The sequence below is a fragment of the Solenopsis invicta genome, chromosome 10 (assembly GCF_016802725.1).
Source record: "Solenopsis invicta isolate M01_SB chromosome 10, UNIL_Sinv_3.0, whole genome shotgun sequence".
NCBI lineage: Eukaryota > Metazoa > Arthropoda > Insecta > Hymenoptera > Formicidae > Solenopsis > Solenopsis invicta.
In genome coordinates, this window is record NC_052673.1 from 16,220,136 (window position 1) to 16,241,184 (window position 21,049).

At 34.0% G+C, this 21,049-nt stretch overlaps 1 protein-coding gene across 2 annotated transcripts in view; it reads right to left on the reverse strand.

The window, feature by feature from the left end:
* LOC105197817 (calcium/calmodulin-dependent protein kinase kinase 1) overlaps positions 1 to 21,049 on the reverse strand; it is a 69,189-nt gene that overhangs the window by 13,637 nt on the left and 34,503 nt on the right. The window contains exons 4-8 of one of the 2 annotated variants that reach the window (XM_026131615.2): positions 10,356 to 10,942; positions 9,530 to 9,670; positions 9,237 to 9,436; positions 5,972 to 6,332; positions 4,864 to 5,060 (exon numbers count right to left, since the gene is read on the reverse strand). In XM_026131615.2, coding sequence (XP_025987400.2) covers positions 4,864 to 5,060; positions 5,972 to 6,332; positions 9,237 to 9,436; positions 9,530 to 9,670; positions 10,356 to 10,942 — 1,486 coding nt within the window. Of the gene's footprint in view, positions 1 to 4,863; positions 5,061 to 5,971; positions 6,333 to 9,236; positions 9,671 to 10,355; positions 10,943 to 21,049 lie in introns of both variants that reach the window. The other variant, XM_011164371.3, reaches the window with a different exon arrangement.

Here is a 21,049-nt window from a genome sequence, read left to right on the forward strand (position 1 = left end):
TAAATCTGTAAATGTCAAGCTTCTATGTTTAATAGATCCACAAAGAGAATGTTTCTTATGTATAAAAAGCTTACGGGAACCCAGCCTCTGTCTCACAAAGCTAAACCTAACGTCCGTGAACTCCACACTATGACATTTAAAAAATACTCTCAGCTGGTTAGGAGTAAATGACGCATAAATAATATCTATCTGATCTTTAAAGATTAACTCCTAGATACTATTTTTTTCCCATCTACTTTAAATTATCGGCTATACGTTACCGTTACGTAAATGGTTTCATACTTTACGATATCCGGTTTTCATCCGGTAGGAAGAGCTTTCGAGTCAAATGCACATGCACAACTATGCCGAGCAGGCTTGGAATTCGTAATGCATCGCGTACGTTTATATTTCTCAATTGAACAAACTCGTTAACCGCCAAATTAATTGAGCTTTCCTGGAATTTCAGTGATGTGCACGCTAAACGAATGCAAGTTGATTTGTGGATATTGTGGATGTTTCTATGCTACTACCTTTATTACGTGGTTATGCAATAGAAATGATCCTTTTTTTTAGGATAAATGAATAAATTACATTTTTGTATACTGGGATAAAAAATTTTAGGATTTATAAAAAAAAACGCGAAAGTTGCTAACTTTATAAGAAAGTTGCGACTTCTGTTTAAACGATTATTTACTTTATGTAAGGTTTTGTTAAAGTTTATACATATACTTAAGATTATCTAATTAATAAAATTTTCTTACTTTTTGCATCTTTAAAACTTGCACTCCGTGTTATTGAATTTGGAACTTTTCTGAAAGATGTGGTTTTCCCTATAGGGTGCTTTATCGTTGTCTCTTCTATTAGCTAACGCATTCTTAAATTGATTGTTGTTTTTATAGTAAATAAATTTGATGTAATCCATTAATCTCTGAGTTTTTCTAAAAAAATAAATGTAAAATAAATTTAAAGAAACGAGTTTTTCGAAAATGATTCAAAATCGTGTTTAAATTATGATGAAGATTAAATATTTTGTATTGGACATACGTGGGATAAATTGAGGCTCGAGATATTCAAAAGGGAAATATTTTTGTAAATAAATTAATAATAAAAAGCAATTGAAAACATGTTCTTTGTCAAAAGCGGAAAAGTAAAATCTAAAAGTGAACTCTGTAAATACAGACGGAAAAAGAATACTGTGTAACTGGCGATTAAAAAAGCAAATCCACGTGTATATTGTGAAAAATTATTAAATTAAAATAATTTTGCGGGAATTAAAAAAAACATTACAAAATATGAAAAATCTAAGATATTTATAGAATAAAAAAATACATATATGGAGGGTTATTTGAAAAAGAATTGAGCTTGTAGTTTGATATTCACAATATTCATCTGTTTTTATATTTCGATATAAATCATTATGATATACAGGTATACAACAGCATACTTACATACACATATAATTAATGATTTTTGTATCAAAGTATAAAAATACGAATATTGTAATGACGATTTATATCGAAATGTTATTAAAAACATTATTATTTTACTTTGCCAAATAAAATTATTTATTTGGTTATTATTGAATTTTCGCGAATAATTGGAGTTTGTAGCTATTTTGAAAAATCTCTTTATTCAGTAGATCAGTGCAAGAATTAAATAAATAAGAAATATTTATTATATTATGGAAGACTGCGGAATTTGACAGAGAGTTATTATTTTAGGAAATTATAAATATTTAGATTCAATTCGATATGTTATGCGGAGTAGAGTTAATTGATATTTCTGATCAATTGAGAAAAAGTACGTAATCAATATTCGAATAATAAAAGAAAAATATTTTTATTCGATTCCGGTATGCTTAGCGAAACGTCGCTCCAATTTTATCTTTCTATTTTTCTTGCATCCCTATCGGATTCCATGAGATTTCGGGCAACCTTATGCATTTTTATTTAAAGATCACGGGCGATTTCGTAAGTATTGCTGAAAATGCGATTTCCTGTGATCGCGCTTTTATATGTAAGCATATCGTCTCGTCAGGCTGGTGACCATTTATTTTGCCGTGGAGACTTGATTAAGCGTAATCGAGCGTGTGGTCTCGCGGGTCGAGAGTCTCTTATTATAGATATCGCCTTTCGTCGACGACGATGCAGCGGAAATTCAAGCGATCGGCCGTGGTATATCGATAAGGTCACGCGATAACAGTAGTCTCGACCAAGTAATCTCGAAGATATATGGGGACAGAATTATAGTTGTCGTGCTAAAATATACTCTTCTCCCTGTCTCTCTCTCCCTCTCTCTCTCACTCGCTTTCACTTTTATTCTCGCTCTTACGCCAAAGGCATAATAACTTGATTGATCAGTGTTCTAAAGGTATAATAACTTGATTGATCAATGTTAATTTTATGCTCGTTAATAACTAGACAAGATTTGTATCGTCTCTGTGACAAAGTTGGGATACGATTTTCCCAACACGATTATACATTTTAATTTATTCAGTATGCGCGTTATGCTTCTTTGACGTGCGTGCTAGTAGTGCTGGTGCAAGGCGAATTACAAATTACTATAATTGACGGCTGAGGTAGATACGACAGGTATAATTAGAAAAGGGAGATACGAAAAGAAACCGAGGATATTAAAAAAAAATAGCAGGTGATGAGAAAATCTTGATGATGATTATATTAGGGTTATGAATGGCATGAGGGTTAATCTAGGCATAGTGTAAGGGATAACTGAACTATGACCTTTCCTAGATAGTTGAAAATACACATTAAAGAGATAGCAAAAAATAATAACGTGGCTTTTTGTACAGTACGTTGCATGTAAAGTAAGAATTGAGACGTCTTATTTATAAATCAAGGTTAATACGATTAATAGTATGATACAGCGGGGCGAGGATAATTTATCACTGTATTTCTCAATGATCTCAGCCTTGATTATTTTAAGAGAATTAAAAGAATTTACAGATATCTGTAAATAGAAAGTGAAGTTATGATTATTTCATGGCAATTTAATTTTGAAACATTTATATTTATTGAGATCTCTCCTAATATATCTAATACTAATATTATATTTCTCTCTTATACGTTCGTAACAGGATTGCGTAACAGGATAGTTTGAACACGATTGTAGATCGAAATTCAATCGGTGTGTTTCGATTATTTTTCGTTGCAACCAATATTCACACACTCGCGTTACACGAATACACTCGCGTAAATTGCATACCCATCGTGAAGCGCTGATTGAAGAAAAAGAGGAAAACACAATGAAATATGAAAACCGTTCAAACTTGGCAATTACTATCTCCATATTTTTTCAAATATGTGTGCACTGTACGTGTGTATTACGAGCGCACATATTTTCATTTCGCGAAACATCAATATCAAGTTTATTCTCGAAAAACAAAAGGCCGGCGCGTGCTGTAAAATGTTCGCTCAGGAAAGATTCACTCGATCAAGGAGATCGTGACTAATTGTAAAACAAAGAGGGGTTATACTTTGATAGCACGTTGTACAAAAGACTCTTTAGCGACGTCGAATATAATTTTGTATAATCCTGTTATTTCGCTGATTAAGACACCGTTGTAAAATTCAAAACTGTCACGCTTGTGAAAAACGCGAAAGCTTCTAAAATTCAAAATTAGCCTGCAACGTCAGTTTTTTTTTTCTCCCCCTCGGGCTTAGAGCCCGCAACGCGTGCAACTTGATGTGCAACTTGATGAACTCGACGCAGCTGGGACATGCAAATTGCCTCGCCGCTGCACCAGCCACTTTGTTGCGTCTTTCTTTGTCGGTTCATCACATTGCATTACTGCGCTCAGTGTTCGTTCGGAGAGTATTCGGGGCAGGCGACGCAATGCACGCGAGTTTAACGACTTTAATTGAAGCGCATTCAATCAGTCAAGCGACGACGACGCTTGAGAACGACGCGACCGGAAAATCTCTTTTTGCTATAATCACGAACATTTATGCGCCGCGCGAGGGGGTCCTTGGTCGGAAGCCTCTCTCCCGATGCATGTAGGTCAATCCGCACGTGTCGACTCTGCGGTTTGAGAGGTCACTGCTTGCGGGTGGAAGTGACGTGTAATAGCCGGCCGATTTATCGACTTTTAATCCTATGGACGATATCGGCCGCATGAATGTACACGCTGTGTACATGCGTTATTTGTTGTCTCATCCTGTTTCACTGCGACTTCAACGTATCATCGCGAATATTGCGAATGTGTATCGCGAGCGTATTGAATTCCGCGAATGGATGGGCGCGACAGAACCGTACGTTCAGCGCTCAGAAAAATCCGATTTTAATAAGCGAGATAATAGCGGAGAAAGAGGAGATAAATTGCAGGTATAATGAATTATGTGGCAAAGAAAATGGGCGGTGCAATAGTCTTCTAATTATTGTATGGCAATTTATATTTAACTATAATTTACTTTCTAAATACGTATTTTGTATGTTCTCTATATAGATTTATATATAATATACATTTATTTTTTTAAATAAAATATAGGAATTATAATACATTCCATTAGAATATGAATATCTCATTTTCTTTTTAGATATTAAATATTAGTTTTATACATATACATTGCGAGAGTGATGTGCTACATCAAGAAAAAACCGTGTTGGAAAATTAAAACATTTAGTCTGATTCGATCAACTAGAGATTGGTTGATTCAATATTTATTTAGCTGCACAAAAAAAAATATAGTTTATTCATGTCACACGCGCACAACAAAAAATTTTTAATCAAAAATTTATTAAACCAACTCAATATTTAATGGAACGTGTTGGACTAAGTATTTTAGGTTTTTTTAAGAAATTTTTTTCTAAATTTTTAAAAATTTTAAATTTTATATTCATTAAATCTTGTGTAGATGTACTTACCGGTCCCAAGTACTGCGCGTTAGCAACGGTTGTTTCGGGCGCCGCGAAGGCCGGTGTTCCAGCATGTCCTATCAATAATTCTCCAGATTCTCTTAGTTCCGTGCTGACGCCCAAATCAGCAATTTTAATCCTGTCGTCTCTGTCCACTAGTAAATTGCTTGGTTTTATGTCACGATGCACTATTTTCTGGTAATGCACTGCGAAAATAATAAATATAATTAATTAATAATAAACAATAATAAATTTCATAATTTTTAATGATCGCGCGGTTTTTATTAGAATTAAATTCTAAAAATCTGAGTATTACATTGAAGATATTTGCAGTATACGGAGGCTGCGGTCGATTTAACGCTTGCACCGTTTGTAAGCGTCAGTTGTCTATTTAGTATTTGATAAATAACAAAGATATGAAATGATGTTTAAAGCGTCGTTAGTGCAAAATTGTACGCAGCGGAGTATTTCCCGAGTCGAAGACGTTTACGTAACTAATGAATCTCATTTATCTCCTCTCTTGTGAGAAATTAGAACCAGTGTTACAAGTAGTAAGTCGATTATTATCTAAGCAACTTTATGTTTTATTGAATAGTGTCTGATGCGACTGTACTATATATTTTCATGCAAAGTATACTAACGCGATTACTTGGTTAACGTAATGTATGTGACGTTTCTTTTGCCATTGATCCGCGATGAACGCTGTGATACGTAATAGGCGTCAGATACATTACGCAAATCCGCCTGTCAAGGGAATTTGCATTCTATTATTTAACGCGTACGTGATAAACATGATGCATTCCAAATGTGTGAGCGTATCCTCTATATTATGTGATTAAAACACGAATCTCCTAACTTTTTAAAATCTTTTCACGAGATAAAAACGAGATTGAAAAGAAAATGAATTTAAAAATTTCAATAACTATTATTCAGTTTATGACAACACGACTGAAATAAATTTCAAGTTGCGTTTATTACGCACAATATTTAGGATTTAATTTTAATAATTAATAATTTGACGAGTCTTGCAAGACTCTTGCTAGATCTTTTATGAAAATCTCTTTGCAAAAGACTCTGATTTTTTTTTTTTAAGAAAATAGAATGTATAATAACTCACAATATTCGACTCCCATGACAACATCGCGGAAATAACGCCTTGCCGTTGCCTCGTTCAGAGGTTTGTCGGTGGGTATAAGAAGGATTTCACCCCTGTGAACTAGTTCGAAGACCAGGTAGAGATTGTCCTTGTCGGGATGGTCCAGCACCTCGACAAGTTTCACAACGTTGGGATGATCGAGTTTTTTTAGGATAGCGATCTCCCTGTAAACTTTGGCCAAGGGATCGGCGCCCGCTCTGCGCGGTGGTATCTTCCCAAATATCCCCGTTTTCTTCATTAATTTCCTCTTGCTAACTATCTTCATGGCGTAATACGCACCGTCCTCCTCGTTGTAAACCTTCTTCACAACACCGAAAGAACCCTGTGGCAAGTGTGAAGTGATGCATAAGTGAAGGCGCTAAAGCACATAGACGACAGCACATTCCTGTGCTCAGACGACGCGACGCTTGAAATTTTCAAGTGGGTTTCTCTGAAATATTCTCGATTGCTATTTAATTCAACCTTTCTATCAATATTCTTGACATACAAATGTATTATCGTATTTCCTTTGAAAAGATTCTCGTTAAGAGTGAGGAGTGCGGTTTTATTTAAATTTAAATTATAAATTTGATATTTGATTTCAATAAAAGTATCAAATTATTCAAGAACTTCAATAGAATAATATAATATTTCTTAATATGATATTTAATTTTTTCTTAACAAAGATTATTTTTACTATCAGAGGGTATTCTCTCTCCTCTGAAATTATAAGATTATGGGAGAACTTTAATTGTAACAAGGTTTCAAGTGGAATAGTCTAGACATTGACGCAAAAAAATGTTGTTAAGCAATGTTTTCAAACGAATACATATTTTATATAAAGAGGAATCATGTTTTATCGATAATCTCATGACTCTCTCCGCATCCTTTTACCTTAACCTTGCAACCCTTTTTGTGGTTCAGCTGCGCTGTTATCATAATGTACTTTATATCACCGTGGCGACTAGGTCGAAGGTCATCGGCGATGCTATCGGGAGTGGAAGTATAATTTTATAGTTCATGGTATGCTCACCTTTGAGCACGTCCGGTCGTGGTCGTTATTTCGTTATAAATATATAAGCGACGAGAGCAAAATTTAAAAATATTTCTATAACGCATTTCTTAATCTCGCATCTAACAATGAACATAACTTTCCAAGACTGATTTTGTCTCCTGAAACTTACACTATTCGACACGGATAATTTAGAAAAAATGATTTTTTTACAATTAGATTACTGCAACGTTGTTTATATCATCTACAATTATGGTCTATAATCGATGTTAGTTAATTCACGAGATAAATTAATTCAAAAATAGCCTTTGACGCAATATAGTAAACGGTATAATGATTATCTGTTTTTTTCTTCTCTTGACAAGCTCTTTAATTGCAATTATGCAGCGTATAATAAAGTATAATTATGCAGCGGGAAAGGATCGATGTAACGACATTGTCGTGGAGGACACTGATCGATACATTAATATGCCGTTTATAAACGGTGCATGGCGATGGCGATCGCACGATTTTGGACATTTCAGCGTCGCGGTTAAAGCGATTAATTGTCGGCATGAAACTCTATTTCGATCGATGGTTCTTACTTCAATGAGGAATTCAATCTCAAGTTCGAATGCAGTTTTAAACGATACGATAAGGGAAGAGAGATTAAATCGTGAACTTTGCAAGTCTCTCTCTCTCTCTCTCTCTCTTTCTATCTGGCGTTTATCGAAGATAATTTCACGCGCGGAATGACATTTGCCCTTGTTGATAAAAAAAGTACTCTTTCTCTCTCTTTTTCTCTTTCTTCGAGGAACGATCTCTGGAATTCCCGGCGCGAACCTCAAGATCGTGGCGCTGCAAACTTCTTCTCGCGGTTGAAAGCTTTGTGCTTTTCAGTTATAGCAAAGTGCGAAGTTATTGCGGGGCGGTTGTCTTGTTCTCTCTTTCTCTCGCATTTATTTTGAATCCAATCACGCTGGATGCTGGCTGCGTAAGCACCGCGCTCCACATTCTCATTTTCGTACGGGCATTTCCGTGCGCTTTCATTCAAGAGGAATGTTCAAACGTCATTTACATCAAACGGAATTTTAGTGTTTTCGTAAAACGCGCGAGCGACTTTTAACCTTTCTATTCTGTTCTGTTCTGTTCTCCGCAAAGTTTATTCAGTGTTATTTCCTCGTGTGTTCTAATTTTCTTTTTTGCGCGCGCGAAGAATGAAACGTTTTCGTTGAAGTTATTGTTTTCGCGTCTTCATATATAATTCATTAAAAGTTTAACAGAAAAAGAAGTCGAGTCAGAGATGGAAGATAAATACATACCAAGGAGTAGAATACAACTCATTAGAAAAGAAAAACGGCAAACAATTCTTGAGAAATCGCGTCAGCAAATTAACGTACCGGCAGGCAGGAAAAAATGTACTGTCTACTGATCTCGTAATTACAATTGTGTAATTAAACGAATGAAATGTGCGAATAAAGATGCGATGATGATTTTAATAATTTTTGCATCGTTCAAATTTCCATTCCTGCGGGCAATATTGCGTTATCGGGTGCGATTATCGATAGTAATCCGTAACTACGCGGCTGTTAATTACTTCTTAACAAGTACGAAGGATGGGCAGGAGGGGAAATTGCTGAAAATGATGACTCGCGGTACGAGTTATTGGTTATCGAGGAAGCGCCTGTGCTCGATATCGATAATCATATCATTCTCCCGTTTGTTACGTGAGCGCCGTGAAATGGTTTCGCTCTTCAATAAGAGGAATGCGATACAGTGATCCTCTTATCGACGAATGCAGCTTGATTGTTAAAATGCCACAAACATAATTGGAAAGGAATTAGAATGTTGCGCTATATCTACGCAAATTATCCACTATGAGATATTTATAATATTTGTCATTTAAATTAGACTAAAAAGATTTGCATTTTCTTTGTACGCACTGACTAATCGCTGAAATTTTCACACTCTTTTGTAAATCTGACGATTAAAAAGTCAAATTATTATTCAATAAATTATTTAATAATTGTATTTAACAAATTGTATAATAATAATTATTTTATATTGTTTTTTCCCGTATAGATTTTTGATAAATTTGAAATTGATTCCTTTCTAACAAATCTATATGATTTTTTCTAATGATTTTCAAATAAACGCAAGTACGAAGACCGACAATCTTTCGGAAGAGACGCTGATGACAGAATTATATTTTTCACTTGATTTTAAATGGAGATTTTTGCGAAATGTTAATCTTACCCTTCCAATCTCATTCAGCACTTTGTATTGATTCACTTGTTGACCGTCATGCTGGTGATGCTGGCTATCGACGGAGCATTCCCTGTTGAGCGCTCTGATGCGTTTCCTGGGCGATCTATGAGGGCTGGCGTGAGGGTAGCGAGAATGAACGGATTTGTAGGTGACATCAGCTTTCTCGAACAGTCGCTGGCTCGGTCCTGCTTCGTCGGGCAAGGATAATTTTCTCAAATCTACTGTCCGATTATTATCCGAGGCAATAATAGTTTCCACGTTTGTCTTGTGCACATTCTTACAATTCGAGTCGCCGCTAGAATGATCGATGACTGTGTCAACTCGCTGAATCGTGGCCGCCTCGTCCGATGGTGCATTTTTGCCGCTATTGCGCGGGAGGTAAATATTGGGGTTCTTGAAGATAGACGTCACTTGCATATCGCCTAAGAAGATATCGACGATAGTGAAAATTCTGGCAATTGAATTTTGAAGAGAATACATCTTATACCGTCATTTTTTATCTTACCATCGAGCAATCACTCCATTAAGTAACAAAATTGAGAGGGACGAAAAACACGTTTTATAAAAATGAGATTGTATCGCTCATTTGCTACACAACGACATAATTCAGAAAACAATGTTTTTTTTTTTCAGTTTGAACGTTTTAAATTATTAAAATTTTGTAACATAATTTTTAAATAGTAACGATTTTAACGTAACGATGTAGTCTACTGATTGTAAAAGAATGAAAGTATCTTGGAACAAAAGTACCAATTATTTACTCATGCAATTCAAAATTCTCTCTCTTTTTTTTGTTTTACAGACAACGTAAAAATAACAAAGTTAAAATTATTATTGCAGCAAATGAGCGATATTATTGTACATGGCAAGTTTTAAATAAAAGTAACGTATACGTAAGTCAATTATACAAAAAAATTTTAGGTTGCGTCCGTTATTTTTCACGTTAGAGTGTCATACTTGTTACATTTCTTGCTTCGATAATTGTCCGGATAATTCTCTAATAATTCTAAAATTATAAGAATTTCAAAAATTTTGCATTTAACTTGTACGAAAATCCGTCCATTATCATTTCAGGTCACATTTGATAGCGACATAATGTTTACTTACTTAGACGTGTCGACAGTCCGTCGGTGATCTCGGTGGTCTCGAAACGTTGACTTTGTCGGGGCAAAGTTTTCTCTCTGGCGACCTCCTTCACCTCATCAACATTGGGCATGTCGAGATCGGAGCTCGACACCTTTCTGTGTACCTCCGTCGTCGGCATTTTCTCCTTCGCTGTATCCGCGGACGGCTCAATGTTTTCAATATTTTCCTCAATGTTTTCCTCTTTTCTACCAGCAAGATCCTTAATTAAGGCTCCAAGAGGTATCGATTTCGATTTGTGTCTCTCCTTATCTTGCTGTTGCGTGTCACCACTTGTCGTGGAATTTCTCCTGTTGTCGTCCAGGCTATCTCGACGACTCACGTAGCCGCTGCTCTGTCTTCGGAGAACATCATTGCTGGTCTGCGTCACAGTCTTTAGCGCACCTTCTCCCTCTTCAAGATACAGTGCGCTATCTTTGCGTACTTCTTGAATATACTCCGGGCTCGCCAGTGTCTTTGATGGGCCTGGCGCATCCGACGACAATTGTTCAGTGTCAGAATCTTTCTTTGTAGTGGGTGAATTTGTGGGAGAGCTATCAACCGCAGAACCTCTGAAAGAAAGAGAAAAGCGAGTTTTTCATCTGTGCACTTGAAAACTTTTATAGTTAGACGGCTGTAAAACTGAGCATTTAGAAACCATATTTATATCTTGTATTTATTTATTTTTTACATTGCTATTTTTTTTTTACTGGAAATTGTATTTTTATAATAGCACATTGATTATGACGTAGCTTTTTTTATAGCAAAAAATTGTTTCATTAATAGTGCGTATGACTCTTTTGACGACAATTTTACGATAAAAGTAAAATAAGGTAAATTTACTTTTAACTTCCGGTTATATCATACGTTATACCATTTATAAATTTTATAAAGTTTTTTTATCAAAGCGTTATCCCCGCTTATTACTGCACCATTGTTCAAAAGCGCAGAGCTGCAGCTCGATGAGAAAATGTCAGATCGCCAACGCGCAGTAGTGGATTATGTCGTTTATTAAGATAATCGGTACGATACTTGACGCCATAAACTCACGGAACGGGAGAAAAGGCGTCACACAGATTATACTCTTTTAAATGGCCACGAACGATATATAAATAAAGCTTTGACAATGCGGTCTCTGCAACTTGATATGACATGAACAGGCTTATTTATTGGCTTCGTTTATGTTGAGATAATGAAGCACGTAATACCGATAAATCAAAGTCGGGAGTAGATAAATGATTCTGCTGTTCTTTAAATGACCTTGCTTATACTCTTGCGTTTTGCATTTAACGTGGTCAATAATGTTTCTTTATGACAGTATTAATGAAAAGTATTTAGTTATGATCACATCCTTTTACAGAGAAGAATGATTTAGACATCTTTCCAAATATCTATTAATTTTAGTACTAATTAGAAGTTGAATAAGTACAAAATGTGAATTGGAATTATTTTTTTTAACTGTTCATAAAATAGCATTGAAAAATGATAAAAAAATAAAAAATGCAATTTTATGTATTTGGTAATCAAAAAGTTGTGTATTTTCGTGATAAATGCGCTTCTAACAAAAAGCATACTATCCGATTGCCAGAATTATATATAATTGTTTGTCATTTTTATATTATTATAAATTTATTTTAATTTATCTTTTAAATTACATTCAGTTAATATTAATTTAATTAGGTCTATTTCATATGCTTTATTTTTGTATCTGATCACATTTTCATATATTTAATCTCTTTTATTAAAACATAGTAGAACATTACAACATATTTTCGAATCAGATATTAATTATTCTTTAACGAATCCGACTTTAATTAGGTTACTTCTTCCTTTTTTTCACTTTTAACGAATTATCTTATTTACAGAACGAAGTAACGTACTAGTATTGAATTATTTTGGTTAATCTTAAGATTCTCTGATCAACTTTGGAAAATATAACAAGATACAAATAAGAATAATTTATTTGCGTCTGTACGAAGCATTATCATAATCGCTGTTAAAGCAATTTGGTATGCGGTAGATGCAAAATGTTCGTTAATTCCGTCCAATGTCACATAAAGCTATAAAGTTCTTGAGTTAAGTCAATAGTGAACTGTGTGCTAACTAAGATAATAATTTAACATTAAATCGATCCTGAGAAGTCGAGCGGTGACATTCTCATTAAATTCCGTAATTGTACTGTAGTTGTTCCGGAATCGCGTATACACGTACATGTTCACTCGCGACAGAGACGAGCAATCTGCAATTGAGATTCGTTAACGATGCGGTTACACGTTGAAACGTGAAAATATGAAATTTAAATAACAAGTCGGCCCCGTAGCTAACTGCTTATTCCGTGATAAAATGGAACAGAGGAAGATAAAATCATCGCCACGTGTAAGATGAGTGCTCGTTCCTTTCAATACAATAACGATCAGTTTCTCCTAGTTCGCGTCATAAAATATTCGCGACAAGATTGGAAATATCGTTTATATTTATATTATACAGAGCGAGGCACAAAGTTAAGTTGTGATTAAATAAAACATTTGAATTCATTTCAATGGATCTTACGTGAAATCATTAATAAATTCTTTATTGTGTGGTTATTTACGTTGAAAATTAAGAAACGTCGCAGAATTGGCGAGCGAGGAATTTGTTATGCACACGTGTGATATAATATTTATAGTTAATCATTCCTTCAACAAGAGTCGCGTGACTATTACTTGGTAAAGATTAAATCTTTCATTTGCGTGACGGTGCAACTTGTCAGAACTTCACTTCGCCTCCTGGAGAAGCGTGCACCATAATTCTACGTCTACATCATAAGCATTTTTGCGGGCGTAAAAGTCGACAGTCGAAACATCGATAGTCCATTTTTCATCCTTCGTAAATGATGGAATAATATAGAAGGTGCAGCGCTATACTTCACGGCACGCGAGGCGCCGTGCCGCGCCGCTCGCTTGCCGCCTGATGCGCCCAGGGAGTGAAGTGCGATTCGACACGAAGCCGGTGCTCGGTATGTGGATCAATTGTACGGTCCAAACTAGGCCAAATGAATGCAATGGCGAGATGCAAGATCCGCATTCGTCGTCGCATAGACAAAGTCGCATCAAACTCAAAACGCTTCCCCGACGCGAGGGGCAGTGAGCGATGGCGCCGTCTAAAACGGCCAAACTATAGAAACCAAGAATCATGGTACTGCATTTCTCGACTCTATCAATCTTCTCCATCTGTGTTGATAAAGTTACGTATTAATAACAAGTTGTAAAGGAATTATATATTTAACCTAGGTTTACATTAGTGAAAATACGTGCGATTAAAAAAAGAAAAAGAAAGAATAATTTAGTAAAAAAGACGAGCTTAAAAATGTTATTATTGAACTGCTGACGTGAACGCACAGTTTCGTAGTATTTAAATGGCAAAGGTATTTTTTATTCCGTATTTAATGACACAAAGGCATTTTCTATCCATCCATAATTAAGCATAATTTAATTTTAAAGAATTTTATTTTTCTATATTTGTTTTGTAGCAAAATATATATTTGTCGCATTTATAATTTATTTATTATTTTTACTCTTTTAGATTTATCTATATTTTCCTTTTATTTTTGCTGATATAATAATAAAGATTTTAACGAATCAATATAAAGACGGTTATTTCGAATTCACCATAATTAGCCAATTCCTTACGGCATTGAATCCCACTACGGTGTGTTAAAGTGTTCTTCGACAATTTGCTTACACAAGCGCATAGGGAATAGTTGCGCATCATCGCTTACAAATGCGTTGAATAAGGCAAGGTAGAGCTATCAGCGAAAACCTATCAAACTATTCCCGTATTATCCGCACAAACTGCATACTAGATTCAGTATTGCATATACTATAATTTTCGACTTCTCCTTTAATTATAACTTGGATGTTTCAATATCAATTATCTTGACCTAACACAACGTGACTTTAATTATCAACATTAGAAAATAAATAGATTGCTAGCAATCTTAAGACAAATGTAAACAATTTTAAAGATGAATTATAATATTAAAGTAATATTATCGTTAATATGAGTATTAATTATAATATTTTTCAATATTAAGTTGAAAAGAAAATGTTATATTCTGCACTTTTGTGACGGTTATCGTTTTATATAGTAAATTATTTGTCATATAAAAAGGTGTATCAAAAGAATTTATTTGAAATTTGCTCATTAAGAACTTTCTTTAACTTTTCGATTTCTGTATTAATTTCTCTAACGTAAGTTTCCAATTGAGATAAACGGGTGATTCCGAAACATTCTTCGTACGATAGCCCTTGTAATAATCTTTAAAACTATAATAACGAAACAAAATTGTTATGTAATTGTTAATTCTTGTATTATTTATTTATTCGAACGGATTGCTCCTTTTGAGAATCGAAGCGTTAATAATCCATTAGATATTATTAAATTTTCCTTAACATTCCAATTTTTGCAATTCACCTTTATACACAATTTTCAACAACTTTAACTGTATGGAAATGCATGCACATCATGCAAGAAATGCTTGAAACAAAAATTGGCCACAGTGACAGATGTTTACGTGCAAAAACATGCATGTCTTTAGGAGAATGTATTGCTGTACATATACATTGGAGCTCTTTGTAAATTTTCAAAATTTGATCATATATTTTTCTCATGCGTGAAAATACATCGCGCAGCTGTAAGATTAAAAAAGAAAGGGAATTTTTCACACCTTCACGTCGCGAGACAGGTTTTCATTTATAATTGAATACACATCGAACGCGGAAAATGGTTCTTGCACGCATTTCTTTCGTACAAACGCACACGTGTCTCGGCAACCGGTTGTCACCTATAACGATCAGCAAGGAATATCTCTCTGGAACGAACAGCGTTTCACAGAAAAACGTTTAACACGATGAGAGAGGCCGCGAACGCTCTGCGAATGCCAAAGAGCGAATGCGAACGTGCTGGTTTTGGTCCCGCGATCTCCGCAAAAACCGGGCGTCGCGTGTCTGTTGTGTTATTTATGTACGTGAGGCACGTACAAACGCGGAATGCGTATTTATCTGCATTTTGTCTTGTCGTTGCATCCGCGTCCAACCGACAAATGAGCGATACGCGCATCTATGCGCGTAAATTACAATACACTGTCGACGAATCAAGAGGCGTTAGATAATACGAAAACCAAGCAATTTATCCACGCTGTGGATTTTTCCCTCTCAAAATCGAATTTTCGCATTTATTCCTCAATCTATAAACTTGATGATTAATTGTCTGTTAATGATTTACATGAAAGCTGTTTTTAATACCTAATATCTCGTTTTTTTTTGCCATATTATTTTTCTCTATAATACCTTCCTTCTAAGAACATTACTTTGCATGTTAAAATATTATTTTTCTTTCGCTTTGAGACCTTATTAATTTTTTTCTCTTAAGGAAAGATGAAAGCTCATTTAGTGTGATTAAAAAAAGCTCTCCACCAATGGAAATTCAATTCATCTTTAGTGCAGTAAAAAAGGTTAATATTTTCCATTGTTTCATACTCCTGGAAATGACGCGAGGAGAGAAGCCGGCGTTAATAATGGAATGATCAAGTGGTTTTTGCAATCGTGCGGAGAAAGCATAAGGAAACGTGAGAATCTCGCGTTTCTCCGACAAATTGTGTAACACAAAAATGATAAAAGTGTACCGCCACGTCGGGAGTGTCTCGTTACTTACGAATTGTAACGTACGATAGTGTGTCAAACGCATTTCCATGCATATATCGCCTGCAGGCAAATATTTCGTTTCGTTGTTATCCACTTCTGGCTACGGCCAATACAGCAGAACCATGAGCAATGCGATAAGAACATCGTAACTTTTAATAATCTTATCACAATGTGGTGGATTATTCGACTTTTATTAATGATATTGAAAAACTTCGATAAGCGTATTTACCACGTTGCACTTGCGAAAATATTACTTTGTTAACACAAAATGTGTTGATATGCATATGGCACCGTGTTGTTTAGTCGACATAAAAATATTTTAATAAATTGAGGGAAATTTTTAGCATAATATAAATTAATCTCGACATATGTAATCGCTTGACGGATGTGTGAAGGAAATAACGTGATTCTCGTTTAATAGTATATTATTATAAATTTGAGTTTCTCGTGTGAAACGATTGTGCGTGATCACAAATTACGTTTTCTTAGAAAATGTGACACGAATGCTTGGAAAATTTTCTCGACTATTAAACTACTGAAATATAATGAATACTTTTTGCAAGAGAATACAGTTAATATATTGTAATATAAAAATTTTTATAATTATTTTGTGTTACGCTGCTTTAATATCGCAGGCTTCTAGCATTTCTAGTTAATGCTCTGGTAATGTCTGTATTTAATATTCAAGCAATAATAATTAAGATTTTTTCAATTAACGTACTGTAACTTTTTATTTATAAAGTAAAATTAAATGTAGATTACAATTAAGCGTTAATTAACTACGTTTGAATATTATACATAGGAAAGTAATACAAAATATAATTGTTCTACAAAATTGCATTTTATTTGGAGAATAATTTAAATATTTTAATATCAAAATAGCATAATTATCTTTTTGTTCTTAATTTATTTGTTATTAACATCTGTACGGTACTATGTAATTTTTTGCATAGAGAAAATTTAAGCTTGCAATGACTTAATTATGTATCTTTGGTGACTTCTGCCGAAACAGCCAGAAAAGTTGCACAACGGTAAAGTGGTCGATGAGAGGTCATAAAGTTTCCCATCGGTCTGGACATCTCGTAATTAAGAGTCATGCCCGCGAGGCATTAATCAACCGCGAACGACATGCGAGGAGAAGGCTTCAAATAATTAATTATTATTCCAGGAAAGAGTATGTGCCTTGTGCGTATGACGCACACTTACATTCTTCCTTTATCCGAAGGACAAATCGGCCACAAGCCCAGCGTAATCAGGGCGATGGTGGGTGGCGAACCAATGTATTAATTAAACTGTAATTATATTGTGCGTACTCGTAGCGCAAGTCACGCAACACGATCGTCCATGTGGATATCTAATAACGAACGCACCGAGTGCATGTTGTTTATTATTGAATTTACAAGTATGATTTATTTACTGGCGCAATTATCTCGAAAATACACAATTTTAGGATCGCGCAAATAAAGCAGCCAATACAATCAGCGAGCCTCCTTCGTTGAGGAATTTCATTGTAATTTAATAAATTAAATGCGAGAGAAATCTGTGAAACAATAATTACGCAACATATTCTTACGGTTTTAACGATAAAGCACGCTGGCAAAAATGAAAATTGATATTAATGTAATATTAATGTTTTACTAATTTTACATTATATCATGATACCATAGAAGCTAAAAGACGAAGCGTAAAAGTTCTTGTTGACTGACAGCAGTTGTACCTTTGACATTAAATCAAGCGCAGTCCATTAATTAATGCCATCCATGTAAATGCTATCCGTCCTAACTTTAAATTATTGAAAGCTTTTGCGATGTATCGTTCAGGGTCAACATGCGCGAACCTATCTGGCCACGGTGGAGAACCGCAACTCCCGGGTCTCGAGTTCTGGCAAATGCACTGTATTATTTGCTCCTGACATAAAACGAGAGCCTCAGGGAATCATACATTGCCGTTTTACGATGCGTGCACTACAGTTCGCATACAGTCGGTGCAGAAAATAATATAGTTTACGATAAATCTTTCAAAGCTTTGCCAGATGCCGTGCTATTTTCTTATTCACGCTGCTGATATTTTGTGTCGTGACTTTTGACACGAGATTTCTAAGAGAAACCTTTACAAGGATGTAGCTACCTTTTATTGAAATAGGAAGCTCTAGATTCCGTAAGTCTATTATTTCTCCAGTACAGTATCTCTTAAAAATACCGGTTTTTTAAATAAAAAATTTTTTTTTATTATTACTTGAAAAGAGATTTTTTTTATATTAAAAAGTTCGGAGAATCAATAATTTTTAAATAAGTGATAAAGTGTAAGAAGCTTGTCATAAATTGAATAGCTTTTGAACAAAATTAAATTACATTTATACTTGAGTTGAGTGTACTTTCTTGGAATTTTCTTTCTTTTTTCTTTATTTTCTCAAAGTACTTTTGCGTAAAAATTAAAATTTTGCAATGCATTAACTTTTTACATTGCTTTTGAGTTGTAGTGGATAAAGTAAATTATACAATTATGTGTGACCGCGGTGAAAATCAAAAGGAAACGGTAATATAAATTCTCCATAAGTCTCCATTTTTGTGCCGAAGCGAATAATGATGACTGATATTGTGGTTGATTGAACGAGTTTGTACTGAAAGGTTTCTCGATCGGCGTGAGCGAATAATTCATATGATCGAATTTGTATTAGAACCTGTAATTATTTGAGTATTTTAATATAAAAATAAAATGTTAATTGTATTACGTAATTGAAATTTAAAAATCACCATACGTTAATTTATATTTATTTGTAATTGAATATTATATATAAGAGTAATAAAAATTTTTTACATTTTTTTTTATAATTTTTTTAAGGATAGCACGTTAAAGAAGTAGAACTTTGTAAACTATCACAAAAAATATCGAATCTTTTTAATGATTTATATTTACTTTTGATTAATCATTACTTAAAATATTAGTCCATTAACATATCAAGTTCCAATTAGCATTTGAATTTAAATTATCACTGTAATAAAATTAAATTAAATTTGTCAAATATATAACACTACAACAAATATAATTATATCAGAATTATGTTAGATTATAGATTTTTGAATTGTTTATTATGTTCTTAAAATGCCTCCTAGCACGTAACGTTCAAGAAACCGCAAACGCAATGCAGATTCTTAATCGACGAACAAACTTCTCATTCTCCTAAACGGGCGATCCTTCGGGGTTTTACCGTCCTCTACAAAAAGTTTTTCTGAAAGCGCACGAAATACTAAACGCGATTCTTGGCGAAACTTTGACGAGACGAGTGTTGAGTTACTCGAGAAGTCTCAAAAAAAAGACTTTCGTTAATTTCAGAGGTAGCTACGACGGAAACACTTTCCTACAGAATGAGGGCTGAAAGATTTTGTTATGAACAGTCGATAACATAAAGGTAAAAGCTGTCACGAAAATTGAAACGTCAGTTAACCATTGCCAGCGGAAACTTTTATATATCAGTGGAATGGATATTCTTTTGCAAAATGAGAAAAAAAGAAAAAATGTAAAATTATTTTTTTTTTAATTAAAGCAAAATTAACGTATTGCATACGTCGAGTGAGAAATTCTAATAGATTTTTCCTGATTTTTGTTTTAACCAAAAGTTTTATATAATTTATAAAGATTATCTTATGAAATTAATTAAATTATTATTTGTATGATAATAATTTAATTAATTTCAAGTAATTACATGAATGTTTTTAAGTTCTTAAGTGAAATAGATTGACATTGAATCACATTCTACATGCATGCATCATAGCGATAATTTTAATATCAACATTCGCATTTACATTTTATGTATATTTAAGCATTTTATCAATACGTAATTCGATCCAGGATGTTTTTAAAGTCTTTATTTGAATGTCTCCTCGTGTCACTGATAATGACAACGTTGATATGAGATAATTGACTTATTATAATTTGTGGAAAGAGATTATTTCTTCTCGAGAGAGGAGGAACATGAAATCTCGTATTAAACGCTATACATTTGTTTGCAATAGTTGCCTCTTGCAACCCGATTTACTTCGAGTTTCAAATCGGATTATACATGTGTGCTTTCTTTTAATTATATTCTTATACAAATCAATCTATACATATTTCTTTTTTTGTAAACATTGTTTAAAGAAATATTGTCACGGAAAAATTGTTCTTGTATTTTTATTCTGTAAATGCTGGGCAAATATATAAGGGATTTTTTTTATGAATAAAACATTAATCTCTTGTAAACTGAATATGCATATATAAAAGTAACAAAGATAAAAGTATTATTTTTGCCTTTAAAAAACATATTTATCATTTACAGAGTGGAAATACGATTATTTCTAAATGGGAATCACTACTGGAACATTCAATTCTGATAAAGATTAAATTTTTAAAGAATATTAAATTGTTTAAAAATCCCGCGAAATAAGAAGTAACGTTCGGAAGCATTTTCATATTAATTTCGGGCTTTTGTAACATTATATTGTGCACATATTATACATATAACTTATGTGTTATATTATATAATATTTTTGAAAAATATTATGTAATATTTTGTAAAATAAAAGTAAATACTGTTAAGGAGATTGGAGCTTGGAGCCCTTACGCGTTTTTTCTGAATGCAATGACTTATGCCTCGCACCGTGGGCTGCAGTACAAAGTGAAAGAAAGCGAAGGTTTACACTGACGTGACTTTATTATAATATAGATACGGAGAATTATAAGCTCCTTCAATAATAACGATACTTAAAAACTTTACAATTACAAGGAATATAACGCACACCACGCTTGCATGCATGCTCACACACGTGAAACGTGAAAACGACTCTCTCAACTCAACGCTCGACGATCGGTTCGCGCCTGACGATCGGCTTCGTTGCCGGGCGCCCACGCAACGCAATCGCGGTAGATGAAAGGGACATTTGCATGAGGCGGGCTCCCTATTCCATTCACGCGGAAATTCAAATTTTAGTTTAAGTTAATATAGGCTTGAAATTGCTACAG